Source organism: Somniosus microcephalus, chromosome 8, assembly GCF_052327205.1.
Source record: "Somniosus microcephalus isolate GS21.2 chromosome 8, FLI_Smic_1.0, whole genome shotgun sequence".
In the NCBI taxonomy this organism is placed as follows: domain Eukaryota; kingdom Metazoa; phylum Chordata; class Chondrichthyes; order Squaliformes; family Somniosidae; genus Somniosus; species Somniosus microcephalus.
In genome coordinates, this window is record NC_140994.1 from 200,106,929 (window position 1) to 200,123,568 (window position 16,640).

The 16,640-nt window shown below is 42.5% G+C and overlaps 1 protein-coding gene across 1 annotated transcript; it reads left to right on the forward strand.

Annotated features, from left to right (window-relative positions):
- Positions 1-2,103: 2,103 nt before the first annotated feature.
- Positions 2,104-16,323, forward strand: LOC147114046 (methylsterol monooxygenase 1-like). Its single transcript, XM_085995594.1, has 5 exons — positions 2,104-2,447; positions 4,386-4,534; positions 5,594-5,720; positions 6,437-6,591; positions 13,821-16,323. The coding sequence occupies exons 1-5, from the start codon at positions 2,199-2,201 to the stop codon at positions 14,017-14,019; spliced, it is 879 nt and encodes a 292-aa protein (XP_085851720.1). The 5' UTR covers positions 2,104-2,198; the 3' UTR covers positions 14,020-16,323.
- The last annotated feature ends 317 nt before the right edge of the window (positions 16,324-16,640 follow it).

Sequence of the window (16,640 nt, forward strand, 5' to 3'; positions counted from 1 at the left end):
CGTGTTTGACAAATCTGATAGAGTTTTTGAAGATGTAACTAGTAGGATGGATAAGGGGGAACCAGTGGATGTAGTGTATTTGGATTTTCAAAAAGCATTCGATAAGGTGCCACACAAGAGGTTAGTTATTACACAAAATTAGGACTCATGGGATTGGGGGTAATATATTAGCATGGATTGAGGATTGGTTAATGGACAGAAAACACAGAGTAGGAATAAACGGGACTTTTTCAGGTTGGCAGGCTGTAACTAGCGGGGTACCGCAAGGATCAGTGCTTGGGCCTCAGCTATTTACAATCTATATGAATGACTTGGATGAAGAGGCTGAGTGTAACGTATCCAAGTTTGCTGATGATACAGTTAAGTGGGAAAGTAAGCTGTGAGGAGGATGCAAAGAGGCTGCAGAGAGATATAGACAGGTTGACTGAGTGGGCAAGAACATAGTAAATGGAATACAATGTGGGGAAGTGTGAAGTTATCCACTTTGGTAGGAAAAACAAAAAAGTAGAATATTTTTTGAATGATGAGAGACTGGGAAATGTTTGCACTCAAGAGGGACCTGGGTGTCCTTGTACACGAATCACAGAAAGTTAACATACAGGTACAGCAAGCAATTAGGAAAGCAAGTGGTATGTTAGCTTTTGTTACAAAGGGATTAGAATATAAGAGTAAAGAAGTCTTACTACAATTATACAGGGCATTGGTGAGGCCACACCTGGAGTACTGTGTACAGTTCTGGTCTTCTTACCTAAGGAAAGACATACTTGCCTTAGAGGGAGTGCAGCGAAGGTTCACTAGACTGGTTCCTGGGATGAGGGGATTGCCCTATGAGGAGAGATTGAATAGACTAGGTCTATATTCCCTAGAGTTTAAAAGAATGAGAGGTGATCTAATTGAAACATAAAATTCTTAAGGGGCTTGACAGGGTTAATGGTGGGAAAATGTTTCCCCTGGCTGGGGAATCTAGAGCATGGGGTCACAGTCACAGAATAAGGGGTAGGCCATTTAGGATTGAGATGGGAACACCACCACTTCCAAGTTCCCCTCCAAGTCACACACCATCCTGACTTAGAAGTATATCGCCGATCCTTCATCATCGCTGGGTCAAAATCCTGGAACTCCCTACCTAACAGCACTGTGAGAGTACCTTCACCACATGGACTGCAGCGGTTCATGAAGGCAGCTCATCACCACCTTCTCAAGGGTAACTAGGGATGGGCAATAAATGCTGACCTTGCCAGCAACACCCAGACCCCATAAGCGAATAATAAAAAAAATTCAAAGGGTTGTGAATCTTTGGAATTCTCTACCCCAGGGAGCTGTGGATGCTCAGTCGTTGAGTATACTCAAGACAGAGGTCGATACATTTTTGGCAATAAAGGGAATTAAGGAATATGGGGATAGTGCAGGAAGGTGGAGTTGAGGTAGAAGATCAGCCATGATCTTGTTGAATGACAGAGCAGGCTTAAAGGGCCAATGGCCTACTCCAGCTCCTATTTCTTATGTACATGGACCACAGCTTCTGACTGCTCCCCCTACCACTTTCCAAAAGTTTTCCCACCTGCTTTGTTATGTCCTTCGCCTGGCAGCAGAGAGACAACACACCATTTGGGATTCAAATAACACTAGAATGTCTGGAACACAAACAAGGGATGAAAGGACCAAGAAATGCACCTAGGTTCGGAAATATTGACTACAAGGGAGGCGTTGCCACCAAATGGGGAGCAAAACAAGGTCTCAAACATAGCAACTGACTTCACTGGTTCTGAAGTTTGGATTCAGTATGTCTTAGAGGAATTATATAAATGGGTTTGTGTAACTGTTAATGAACCAGCCTTTCTTCGCCTCTTCGTGCTCCCAGTGTGACCAGTTTGATTGCTGTGACGTATTCTACCCATATTGGGTTGCCCGTACAGCGCAACATCAGTCCACCGGCTCGCCCAATCAGCGCCCGCCCATCCGCATGAGTCGAGTTTCTTTAACGCCTTACCTTGGCAATCCAGGACCCGCCTGCTCCGCGCGCTGATTGGTTGGCGGCCACACGACCGGCGCGTCGCTCAGGGCCGTACTGTTGTTCAATTGGCTGATTCGCCTGCCAATCAGAAAGTGAGGCGACAGCTCAGTGTGGGATTGCCCCGCCCAGCGCGGTCAGGTTGCACCGGGCTGGCGTGGCGAGCAGCAAATGTACAGTGTGGAAAATGGATGGAAACAGCAGCATTATCACTTCTGCCATTCTAGCCATTGATTACATGGATTCTTTACTCCCACAAAACCCCTTCCAAGAGCCTTTTAAAAATGCATGGAACTACATGCTGGACAATTTCACGAAATTTCAAATTGCCACTTGGGGTTCTCTCCTTGTTCATGAAGGCGTTTATTTCTTGTTCTGTTTGCCAGGTTTCATTTTTCAGTTTATTCCAGCCATGCAGAAGTATAAGATACAAAAGGTAAGGATTGTTTGAAGTGAACCGCTATTATTTGGGGGCGAGGGACGTATTATTTATAGTGGGTCTTGGGGCATCTCTTTAATTATACAAAGCATTTATCTCAAATGGACATGCATCCGTCCACTATTCAAATGAAAAAAAAATAATGCTTTCATCTTGGTTCAGGTTAATATGTTTGTAGCATATCATAAAAGTGAACAAACTATGTAAAATACAAAGAATTTCGGGTATATATTTGCAGTATTACATTTTACCAATTGGTGCTTTTATATTATTGCTACAAAGTAAATTGTAACAAATTGACAGCGGTCATTGAATGTGTAAACAAAGAATAAGTTAGTAGAAAAATTGTAACAGGCATATGGAATCTTTAAGAAAACTTCATTCAGGTAACGTTATAAAATATAATTATTACAAACACAGAGAACGCAGACTCGCCTATTTATTTTTTAGTCCAAAATTTTGGGGCAGAAAATAACTTTCTAGTACTTCAGTTTCCTGTTAGGAACATTTTAATAAATATTTGTTATCTGTGTCTAAGCCACATGGGGTTACCATGTACGGTGTTGTGGGGGAGGGGCAAGGAATAGGGGTGGGTATGACCCTCCCACCGGTGATGGTACCTGTGGTCCCTGCTATTAAAAAGCTGTAGGCCTGGACTTGGTTGACTATAATGCCCATGGAGTTAAAGTAAATTGCATGCATTAATTATAAACCTTAAGAACCGGGTTAAATTATGAATTGTTTCTTAGGAATCCTATCATCCACCCTTGTCAGGTATGCTGTAGGAAGTGCTGGTTATCACTGAAAATATTTGGCAAAGTTGGTCACCGTAAATGTACAGATGTGACCAGAACATAACATTTCACCGCAACATAAAATATTAGGTGAATGGGTAATTATTTGCAAGAAATAATTCTGAAATAGGTGTTTTTTTATGTAGAAGTGTAAAACTCACTAGAGCACTTCTTGTCGTAGTGGCTGTTTACCACGTGTAAAGGTAAAGCTAATATTTGGAATCTGAAATACTAGTTTGGATCAACATCGTGTTAAACTCATGGTTTAGTGATGTTAACTTTGACTGCCTTTTGTGTGGGAAGTTGTACTGTAGAAATAGTCACTAGGTGACGCTGCATCCTCCATAAGCAGTAGGCACAATTATTGCAGGACAACAGCCTTCCTTCAATATATGTTTCTATTCTGCAAGGAAAGTTTCCTTCACAGCAGCATTTTTAAACATTAAGATTAACTTTAACATTCATTTATTTTGGATTTTAAATAGAGAATACTGATATCAGTAATTTGGAGAATAATTGATTTGAACAGAATGAGGGATCTGAATTAGCCCAGGCTGTTTCAGTTGTCATGTCATTGAAACTAAGTATGTTAATACAGCTTCCAGGCACTGTTTGGCTAACATAACTTATCCAAGTCAGCTCCCTTAATGAGGTTACCATTAGTCGCTGTTTAAACAAAACTTGGCCCCAAATTTCCTTGCCAATCCAGGGAAAAGACAGGGACCAAAATATGCCGGATCTCCATGGATTCTGGGAGTGCCTGATTGGCCTTGTAAGGGGTGAAACCTCTGTCCACAGACAACATCAAAAGGATGTAGAGGGGTGGGGATTCCTCCACCCCCAAAGGCAAGGAGCACCAGTGCCTGCACCACTACGGGGTACATGCAAATAGAGAGCCCTCCCGCTGATCATGCAAATTGCAGCAGGGTCAGAGTTTAGGACACCGGTGGATGGAATCCCATCATAACTGCTGGGATCATGGCCATCAGATTTTTGGGGCTATGTGTAAAAGAAATAATAATTCAGTAGAGAAAAAAGGATGTTTAAATCAATTCTTAATTTGTTTCATGCATTTGCTTTTGTAAAGTACGCTGTTCATACAATGAGACAGTTCTTTTATTGTCCTCCTTTTTGAATGTAGGACAAGCCAGAGAGTATTGAGAAACAATGGAAGTGCTTCAAAGTGCTGCTGTTCAACCACTTCTGCATCCAGCTGCCACTGATCTGTGGTACTTATTACTTCACGGAATTCTTCAACATTCCCTATAACTGGGAGAATATGCCACGATGGTAAGATGTCCTTACCTCACCCCACAACCAATAAAGCCTTTGTTCATGTTTTGTCATCTCAAGAATTGAATTTTCCAACCTTAGTCAGCCTCCCAAGCTGCACCCGATACAAACTCCAACTCCTACCAAGCTCAACTGCCTACACTTATCCTAGCCTGCACTAAATCCAGAATATTATTACATTATTCATTTAATCTCTTTCTGATTTAGGCAGATCATTACAGTACAGTGTCTGAGTATTGCTGTTGCTAAGGAGATGTGGCACCTGTTGCCCCAGTCCTGCCAACCTTCATTGGCTCCCATGCTCCAGAGTATTGATTTCAACATTTGTATACTACTTTACAGATTCCTCCACAACCTCACCCTGCGACCTCCATCAGCCCTGTGCTTAGCTTGCACCTTCTGCTCTTCTGTGTCTTCAACGATCACAGCTTTCCATACTGGAATGCTTTTCTGAAACCCCCTTGCGTTGCAACATGTCTCCCCACCATCAGAAGCCTCCTTTAAAACCTATCTCTTCAACCATGCCTTTGGTCACCTCCCCTAACTTCCCAATTCCAGCTTGTTATCTGATCAGCCCCTCGTGAAATACCTTGAGATATCCTCGCTACATTGAAGGCGATATACATGGACAGGTTGTTTTTAATGTTATTTGTTAATAGAAAATTATCCTGATATTGTTACATAAAATGAAATGAAACCTTTGCATTTCACTGAACTAACAGGCAAAATAATGAGAGGTAATTTTCTGACTTTGCGCTGCCGGTGGGGAGCTTCGCCTCCTGGTACTGCATATCAGAAATTCAGGCATGTAGTGTGCCTAATTTCCTGACTACTAATTTAAAATGGTTGGAAAATCATGAACAGTATGCACCTGAATTTCTGATGTGCGATGCTGCTGGGAAAGGCTCCCGACAGCAGCACTGTCAGAAAATTATCCCTGTGGTTTAAACATGGATCACCTTAAGTTCAAGTTTAAAAAAAAAACAAAAAAACCTTTACTGATGTAATTGATCCTAAATATTGCTGTATTATTCACTTGAATTCTTTCTGTTACAGGCAGATCATTGCAGTGCAATGTCTGGGTTGTGCTGTTGTTGAGGATATGTGGCACTACTTTCTACACAGACTGTTGCATCATAAGCGAATCTACAAATATATTCACAAGGTTCATCATGAATTTACGGTGAGCCACCCATTTCACAGGTACTCTGGGAGCCATTTTCAGTTTTGGCACGGGGAGAAAACTTGGCAGCTGCGAATTGGCTGCCCATTATACACCCCACCCAATTTTCCTTTCCATTGACTTCGGTATTCTATATTGCTCAAAGTTCCGCTTACTCATCACCCCGTCCACACTGACCTACATCAGTGTGCTGCCTTGCAGCTCGCCAGTACTATACTAATGAGGCCGGTGGACCAGTTTCCTATGGTCCTGTGACTGGCCTCTTTAGGCATGTGAAGCATGTGCTGCACCCGGATCACGCCCTGATTCTAGGTCTCAATTTCTAGGCCACTGTATAAATTAGAGTTGTTCTTGTATTGATGTACATTAAAAAGAAAATTGTAAATTATGTATATTTGCGTGTACTCTTCTTGCTGCTGGAGTTGAGAACTAGTGAATATACAAAATATTTAATTTGTGACCTGACCAACAAAACCATAAAGTATGGAGTTAGTTCATTTGTTGAATAATTGCTATCTCTGGCAATTATTTGTACTTAACCTCTGAATTCTGCTTTCAAAGGCTTCATAATAATTCTTGTTATTAACAATACAGTAGAGGTTTCACTGCCTCTTGTTCTAATTTTACGTCATTCTATCAGTGTTTACTTTCAATAAATGTTTCCTTGTGTATGTGTCACTCAGTTTTATTTTTCTTCAAATTTCTGTATTATCTAGGCTCCATTTGGCATGCAAGCTGAATATGCCCACCCAGCAGAGACACTCATCCTCGGAGTGGGTTTTTTCATTGGCATCATAATCTTCTGCAATCACGTAATCCTCCTGTGGGCTTGGGTGACCTTTCGTCTCCTAGAAACAATAGATGTACACAGGTAAAGATGCTATTCCGGCAGCACCCTAAACCCTGTTTGTTTAGCTTTTGAGAATGAATCAGACAGAAATTACAAGAAAAAACAATCCCTTTGGCATTACTTCTTCACTGCTGAAAGTAAGCTCTGTGTAAATGAGATTGCCACCAGTACTCTGTATTTGATCACCACCACAAAATCAGGGTATTGATACTGCCTGATCCCACTGATTTGAATGACACATTTTGAGACACACCCACTTGGTTCATCTGCTCAGTTCTTTATTTTTTTGTTTATTGGATGTGGGCGTCGCTGGCAAGGCCAGCGTTTATTGCCCATCCCTAATTGCTCGAGAATGTGGTGGTGAGCCACCTTCTTGAACCGCTGCAGTCCGTGTGTTGAAGGTACTCTCACAGTGCTGTTAGGGAGGGAGTTCCTGGAATTTGACCCAGCAATGATGAAGGATCAGTGATATATTTCTAAGTCAGGATGGTGTGTGACTTGGAGGTGGTGGTGTTCCCATACGCCTGCTGCCCTTGTCTTTCTAGGTGGTAGAGGTCGCGGGTTTGGGAGACGCTGCCGAAGGAGCCTTGGCGAGTTGCTGCAGTGCATCTTGTAGATGGTACACACTGCAGCCACGGTACACCAGTGGTGGAGGGAGTGAATGTTTAAGGTGGTGGATGGGGTGCCAATCAAGCGGGCTGCTTTGTCCTGGATGGTGTCGAGCTTCTTGAGTGTTGTTGGAGCTGCACTTATCCAGGCAAGTGGAGAGTATTCCAACACACTCCTTACTTGTGCCTTGTAGATGTTGGAAAGGCTTTGAGGAGTCAGGAGATGAGACACTCGCTGCAGAAAACCGAGCCTCTGACCTGCTCTCTTGTTGCCACAGTATTTATGTGGCTGGTCCAGTTAAGTTTCTGGTCAATGGTGACCCCCCAGGATGTTGATGGTGGGGGATTCGGCAATGGTAATGTCAAGGGGCGGTGGTTAGACTCTCGCTTGTTGGAGATAGTCATTTCCTGGCACTTGCGTGGCGCAAATGTTACCTGCCACTTAACAGCCCAAGCCTGAATGTTGTCCAGGTCTTGTTGCATGTGGACGTGGACTGCTTCATTATCTGAGGAGTTGTGAATGGCACTGGACACTGTGCAGGCATCAGCGAATATCCACATTTTTGACCTTATGATGGAGGGAAGGTCATTGATGAAGCAGCTGAAGATAGTTGGGCCTAGGACACTGCCCTGAGGAACTCCTGCAGCAATGTCCTGGTGCTGCGATTATTGACCTTCAACCACCACAATTATCTTCCTTTGTGCTAGGTATGACTCCAGCCAGTGGAGAGTTTTCCCCCCGATTCCCATTGACTTCAGTTTTACTAGGGCTCCTTGATGCCACACTCTGTCAAATACTGCCTTGATGTCAAGGGCAGGCACTCTCACCTCACCTCTGGAATTCAGTTCCTTTGTCCATGTTTGGACCAAGGCTGTAATTAGTAAGTGCCGCTTGATAGCACTGTCGACGACACCTTCCATCACTTTGCTGATGATTGAGAGTAGACTGATGGGGCAGTAATTGGCCGGGTTGGATTTGCCTGGCTTTTGTGGACAGGACATACCTGGGCAGTTTTCCACATTGTAGGATAGATGCCAGTGTTGTAGCTGTACTGGAACAGCTTGGCTAGTGACGCGGCAAGTTCTGGAGCACAAATCTTCAGCACGACAGCCGGGATGTTGTCGGGGCCCATAGCCTTTGCTGTATCCAGTGCGCTCAGCTGTTTCTTGATATCACGTGGAGTGAATCAAATTGGCTGAAGACTGGCTTCTGTGATGGTGGGGACCTCAGGAAGAGGCCGATATGGATCATCCACTCGGCACTTTTGGCTGAAGATGGTTGCAAACGCCTTGTCTTTTACACTCGCGTGCTGGGCTCCACCATCATTGAGGATGGGGATATTCATGGAGCCTCCTCCTCCCGTTAGCTGTTTACTGGTCCACCACCATTCACGACTGGATGTGGCAGGAGTGCAGAGCTTGATTTGATCTGTTAATTGTGGGATTGCATAGCCCTGTCTATAGCATGCTGTTTCTGCTTTTTAGCATGCATGTAGTCCTGTGTTGCAGCTTCCCCAGGTTAGCACCTCATTTTTAGATACGCCTGGTGCTGCTCCTGGCACGCTCTTCTACACTCCTTATTGAGCCAGGGTTGGTGATAAAGGTAGAGTGAGGGTTATGCCAGGCCATGAGGTTACAGATTGTGGTGGAATACAATTCTGCTGCTGATGGCCCACAGCACCTCATGGATGTCCAGTTTTGAGCTGCTAGATCTGTTCTGAATCTATCCCATTTAGCACGGTGGTAGTGCCACACAACACGATGGAGGGTGTCCTCGGTGTAAAGACGGGACTTTGTCTCCGCAATGACTGTGCGGTGGTTACTGCTACCAATGCGGTCATGAACAGATGCATCTGCGACAGGTAGATTGGTGAGGACGAGGTCAAGTAGGTTTTTCCCCTCCTGTTGGTGTTCTCATTACCTGTCGCAGGTCCAGACTGGCAGCTATGTTCTTCAGGACTCGGCCAGCTCGGTCAGTAGTGGTGCTACCAAGCCACTCTTGGTGATGGACATTGAAGTCCCCCACCCAGAGTACATTCTGTGCCCTTGCTATTCTCAGTGCTTCTTCCAAGTGGTGTTCAACATGAAGGAGTACTGATTCATCAGCTGAGGGAGGGCGGTAGTTGGTAATCAGCAGGAGGTTTCCTTGCCTATCCTTGACCTGAAGCCATGAGACCTCATGGGGTCTGGAGTCAATGTTGAGGACACCCAGGGCCACTCCTTCACGACTGGTGGGTCTAGACATACCCAGGGATGGTGATGGAGGAGTTTGGGACATTGGCTGAAAGGTATGATTCTGTGAGTATGACTGTGTCAGGCTGTTGCTTGACTAGTCTGTGGGACAGCTCTCCCAAATTTGGCACAAGTCTCCAGATGTTGGTGAGGAGGACTTTGCAGGGTCGACTGGGCTGTGTGTGCCATTGTCGTGTCCGTAGCCAGTGTCGAGGTGGTCCATCCGGTTTTATTATTATTGTGTTTCGTAGTGGTTTGTTACAACTGAGTGGCTTGCTAGGCCATTTCAGAGGTCAGTTAAGAGTCAACCACATTGCTGTGGGTCTGGAGTCACATATAGGCCAGATCAGGTAAGGACGGCAGAGTTCCTTCCCTAAAGGACATTATGGATGGAGTTTAATTGGATCATTCTCTATTAACCAGTCACAGAGAATATTAACAGGTTTCCTTGAGCTAGGATTAAGATGTGTGACTTTAGTTGCTTTTATATTGACGCTGTTTAAGTCACATTCTGGGAGCCCAGTGTTTATGCTGTTAAATCCAATTCCCTTAACCTGGCAACAGACTCGCAGGCCTAGGAATAGGTGGGTCTACGAGTTTATGACTGGGCTAAGAGAATGCCGATCTTATGGAATCCAAACTAAAACTGCACAAATGTATAAGCAACTTTTATGATTTCACTTTTGATGTTTTGGGAGAAGGAATGCAGGGAATTAGTCAGCAGCTGGAGGGAAAAGATGGTTGATTATTATTTACATAGTATATTTTTAATTTCTACAATATTTTTCCTATTTCATTTTGGCTCCACATTACATCAGTAATGCAGCTAAACAACAGTGAAATAATAGACATCTTAACAGGTAATTAATTCATTTGTGGCCCCTTAAAATCCCTATTTATACAATGTAAATGTGAAAAATGTCTTAAGCACTTTAATATCCACTAGATGTCATTGAAGTACTCTGTAAATAGTGTAAAGAGCAATAGCAAATATAGCAGAGAATAAGTAGTCCAGATTTTTTACATCCAAATAAAACCTCAGTTCTGTTGGGAAGTAGATTTTTGGTAAGAGATGCTTATGAACAGCATATTGAAAGTTCTAACTAATTAAATACTGTACATATTGTTGTGCCAGATTCATATTAAGTTCTTTCATAACAATATAAAATTGCTAAATTAAAATACTGAAACACTGAAGTTTAAATCCAGTGAAACTATAAGACAACTCTTTCAAACCATCAAAAGAGGTCTTTATTGAAACATTGTAAGAAGCTTGCCTCAAGATGTGGTCAACTATATCACAGTTGGGAAAAAATTAAATACAGCAGATTAGTCTATTCGAGAATGTCTACCTGTACATTCCTTTACAAAATAGTTTTGGTAACATTGAGTGTTCACAAAGCTAAGGGAGGTCAGTGCCGGGATATGGTAGTTTTCCACATTTTTTTAACCCAGTGTCTGCTGCTGTGCCGACATAACATCACGGAACTGGTGGACATTCCATTTCAAAAGGAGAAACATTGCCATGGATATAATACTGGAAAGGAACCGTGTGATCAACATGGAATCCTGGGAGCAGTTTCCTCTCGGCAGATGTTGCTTTGAGAACCAGCAGAGGAGATTTTCCATGCACTTAGAATATGCTCAGTTCCTAGGTGCAAAGCTGAGGAAAAAGGGGCAGAGACTCTACATGCCAGATCTCTGTCCCCTTTCCATTACCCCAGGATTCCTGGGGCTTCCCTCAGGATTGGGGGGGAGGGGTGGGTTGGTGCCAGGGGTGAAAAGTACTTGCACCTGGAGCAGGTGCAAACAGGGTGAGCCCATGCAGATGAAATGCCCGGTGGTATGACCTGATCAATGTCATTATCGCTCTAGTGGATAACCAGCTGACGTGCTGCTGAGCCCAAGTATAAATTATTGAGTGTAGCCATTGGTTCTGGTATCAGTCAACAATAAGCTCTGTGCTTACCAGCACTTTAACCATTCTGGCAGATATAACGCTGCAATTCAAAACAGGAAAGCTCAGTTTGAATGGTGTTAGGTGAAAAGTCAGGAGAGACAGCTAGAGTGTAAGTGACCGATCGTACTGGATACAGTAAACTATTCTTCAGCAGTTGAACTATTTAAAAAAAAAAAAACAGAATCCACCAGTTTATCAATATTTTGATACAGCATTTTAATATAATTAACTGTGATGTCCTTAATCTCTAGACCGACTAGTCACAGAATCTACATTTTCATGTAACAGAATATGGTTGGGCTTACTGCAGAATTCTAAAGGTCTTTGTTTTAACCCTAATCTCAGAAGAGCATCCCTCACAGCCCTGTGTCAGTATGATTTTCAATTTTCCACACAAGCCACCCAATTGCTTGTAAGATAGTGGCTCCTCTGCAAAATGAGAAAGCAGCTAGCAAGGGAGTGAAATGCTTAGTACTGTAGTTACCACCAAGTAAAAGCAAAATTTTGTGAGCGTCTGTATGAAGAACAGCAGCAACAGGTGAGTGTGTGACTGGAGTGAGATGGAGAGTTGGTACAGTGTCCCCTAGCAATTGGTGGAGAGCGATTAGTGTGCTGGGGGATCATGAGAAGTGGGGAGCGCTACAGCCAGGTGTAATACAAAGAAATGGAGATTGCAAGGCCTTGTACTCATCTTTGCTGTCTGGGTAAGGTCAGTGAAACGCTTCCAGCAATGAACCCACGCCTGGGGTAATATTGTGGATGTTGAAAATAAATGGCACCACACTGCTTCTTGCACACATGCAATTGTACTAGGTATTGGAAAGCCTTCCCAGGAGCTGTTGCACCATGTCTGAGCGCACTCTGCAGTCACCTTGCAACATGTGTTTACAACTATAGCTGCTGCAGACAGGCTCTTCAGAGGTCTTTCAGCCTTGATTGAAGCTCAAATTGGGGCCATTCAGGCTCTGGTCGCCACCGCCTTCAAAAGGCATGGGGACATGGATAGATAGGAGCCTTGTCGTGTTGAGCTCCTTCAGCCTGCTCTCCTGAAGATCCATGGTAGTGATGAGAGCAGTCCATGGGAGTGGCTGTGGCGCCATGGGAGTGGCTGTGGCGCCACAGGAGCAGCACATGTTGCCCTCTCAGGATAACAGTACGTTTGTTTCCTCACCACCCCCTCAAAAAATGCCTGCCCTGCTGGCAGAAAGTCAGCTGGGCCCTCGCCGGCCCGAGCTACAAGGTTGACGATTACAAGCATTTCAAGGGCCCTCATCTGATCATCCACCATGCATACCAAAGCCACTGGGCAGCACCTCATAGGAGTGGCAGCATCGGCAAGAAGTTACTTAAAAAAAACAATAGGCTAACACATGGGTGAACATATGATGTTATGGTTTGTGTCGGCCATTAAAAACAAATCAACGCTTTTGACTTTGCATCTTTGTCTAGAGTGTGGTTCCATAGTAGGTACTGAGCCGGCAATGTCAGCTGTCATGTATATGAAGGTTGGTCTTTATTGCAGAGTGGAAAGATTAGTAGAGGGTGATACTGAGGAGTATTAATGCAGCGATTGGGGGTAGGGTGAGTGGAAGTAGTAGTTCAGATGGAGCAGTGGACAATCAACTGCTCACGAGTAGCCTGCAGACTGGTGCTGTTGCCCTCGCTGAGTCAGATAGTGGGGTATGGTGGACTGGTACAATGTGAATGCATCATGACAGCTGCTAGGAAACTCTGCACGACCTGCACAATTCGGTGGCGGTGATCGCTCATCAGCTGAACATTGATGGAATTGTAGCCTTTCCTGTTCATGAAGGCTTCTGACTGTGAAGCCTTTGTGATGTGTCAAGTCCTGGGAAAAATGACAGTGGGTGGGATCAGAGTGGGAATGGGTGCAGCACTCTGATTTTAGGGCCACTGTTCTTGCCGGGTGCACAGCATTAAAATTGACCCTATGGAATGTTTTACCACAAGTGGTTATTAAAGCTGAGTTAATCACGGTATTCTTTAAGAGGGAATTAACACTTGAAGAAAGATATTAAAAGCTATGGAGAAAGAGCAGGGAAATGGGATTATAGTTGTTTGGGCTAATTTGCCACTTCACTGCCTGGATGGTAAGTTGGCAGGGCAGATTGCCCGCTCTTTATAGAGTGCACCTGAGTTTCATTCCATTGATTTCAGTGGATCAAAAACTGGACGGGCAATCCATTCCGCCAGATCACCGCCATTAGCTATAGTAGGGGAGCTAGCATAAGATATGATGAACCAAAACTCTTCCGCACCCAAAATTCTGATATTCTCTATAAATGACACCATACAATACAGAAAAATAAAATGTTGCAAACAAAGAAGCAATATTATGATGAAGACTATATTCCATAATGGAAGTGTAATGCACACATGTATGAGAGAAGCTCTTCACTTGCTAATTGTTTTGTATTCTATATTCTCAGTGGTTATGATGTTCCCCTGAATCCTCTGCACCTGATTCCATTTTATGGTGGTTCCCGTTTCCATGACTTTCATCATATGAACTTTGTTGGAAACTACTCTTCGACCTTCACTTGGTGGGACAAGCTGTTTGCAACGGACTCACAGTTCCGAGTATACAGTGATAAAGTGAAGGAGAGCGAAATGAAAAAGGACAAATAGGAGACGCACAAAACCAACAACATAAAAACTTAACAGTTTTATACCAAAATATTACTATAACAAGGAAATCAGAAATCTAATCATCAGCTGAACTGTTTCATATATTGATATTCTTAATGACTCCTGATGTTGCAAGTTTATTTAACTACAATCTTTTAACAGAAAATATTCTCAACTTTTCTCCCAGAGTTCAACTGAGAAAATGGCAGTGTTAACTATACACTCATACAAACAGGATTCCAATGTTTTTCATGACTTCTATATATTGTATTTCCTTACCAAATGCACACACACTTAATTTTTTTATTCATTTCAAATTACTTCAAAATGTTTAACTAATAATCTTGATGTTCTTTCTCATTGTAAAAGGGTTTTAGGGGAAACATTTTTGTGTGATTGTTTGTGGTACTGAAACTTTCATATGAATTGGCTTTGTTCTTTTTGTGATGTATTTTCCTCTACAATCTTTCTGTTTTATATTGTCGAGTCAATAATTGTAGCAGTATGTGTTGGCTAACATGTTGTTATACCCTGCGGTGTACAGATATTAATTGCCTTTGCCTTTGAGGGTTGCAGTGTTGGATGAATGGCCTGAAGTAATGAACGTCTTATTCCAAGCATCCATACTGTTTATGGTTTCCCACTGTGTCATTTTTGAAATGTAGGATAATACATAACCAGACATTTCCAATCAATACTAATTTAGTTACAGTCACACAACACTATGGATTTTATTAGTACCTTGCAGGGTAATAGTTCTATTTGGACATCAGATATGCCATTTGATTCAAGGTTTAGATATAGGCTGCACCATTCTCAAGAAATGTGGCTGACATACTATATATCATTCTGTTCTTAGAGCTCTGTTCTATTAGTAAACTATTTTTTTTATTTGTTTATGGGATGTGGGCGTCGCTGGCAAGGCCAGCATTTATTGCCCATCCCTAATTGCCCTTGAGAAGGTGGTGGTGAGCCGCCTTCTGCAACTGCTAGTATCTCTGGTATACTAATCACAATGTTTAGTTAGTGAATATAAATCAAACTATTTACGCAGTATTAAAATATTGTAGTACCATTTTTGCAAAATGGATCAAACTTAGTTCAGATGACCTAATTTGGTTGCAGTTCATTTTGAGCGGTGAGATAATGAAGGATATGACTCCTTAAGCAATATCCACTTTCTCTTGTGTTGAGATCATTGTGGCACATTAGTGTTAAAAGAAAGCAGTTATGAAAAGGATCAGAGGAGAAATCAACCCACTAAATTGAAGTCACAGTAGGTAATTAAATCTGAAATTGCAAGTGTGAGATTAGGAGATAAAATAAATTTACAACTTATCCTTCATTTAAAAAAAGGCTGAAATGCTAACTGAAAGATTGGAGGTTGTATGTATAAATCATCTAAGTTTGAGCTTGTTTTAGAATATGTCAGTATGGAGATTATAAAAAAAACTTGCATTTATATAGTGCCTTTCCTGACCACCGGACATCCCAAAGCGCTTTACAGTCAATGAAGTACTTTTTTTTGAAGTGGAGTCATTGTTGTAATGGAAACACGGCACCAATTTACACACAGCAAGCTCCCACAAACAGCAATGTGACAATGACCAGATAATTGTTTTAGTGATGTTGGTTGAGGGATAAGTATTGGCCAGGACACTGGGGATAACTCCCCAGCTCTTCTTTGAAATAGTGCCACGGGATATTTTACATCCACCTGAGAGAGCACACGACCTCGGTTTAATGTCTCATCTGAAAGATGGCACCTCTGACATTGCAGCATTCCCTCGGTACTGCATTGGAGTATCAGCCTAGATTTTTGTGCTCAAGTCCCTGGAATGAGACTTGAATCCACAACCTTCTGACTCCAAGGTGAGTGCTACCAACTGAGCAATAGCATTAACATAAAGGTTGAAAATGTTCAGTGGAGCACTATGACATAATAAATAAAGGTTAAAAAGGGTTTCTGTATATAATTTGAGGGACATTTTTTTTTACAGGTGCAGGTAGTTGAATGTGTAGCACTTAATGATCTGTTCTAAGATTGAAAACTGAGGGCCCAGTGTTAAAATAATCAGACTGCTGGTTCAGTGAAAGAGCAGTGTCAGAATCAAATGACTTGAATCCAATTGATTATATGTTGTCTGTAGTGACAGGAAAATTAACTCAGTTAATAATTCTGCTATTGTTTTGTTCTTTCATATAAACCTCCCCACAAGCACTCACATTCATGTGCCATAAATGCAATATTGGACCTGAATTTAAATTGTGTTCATGGCAGTAAACTGCATGTCTGCTACATAATGTGGTGTAAATACTTCTTGCTGTCACCTGTGGAAAACTTCATACTTTGTGAGTTTTTAGCACCACCATGCAATCAGTTTGGGGAGGGTAAGATAAGTGGGATGTTATGTTCGTTGTATTTTGTACTTCTGTGACTGTCACTGAAATTTCACAACAGTGCCCCTAGTTTGAAATGTTTGGGGCGATGAGGTATATGGATTTAGATTTTTTTTTTTTTAAATGACCCAAGAACAGAATATTATTTCATGATGAGAAGATTTCATGCTAATAGAGACTTTAATTAAAAAGAATTAGACATAATTCCCCTTCCCATCAAA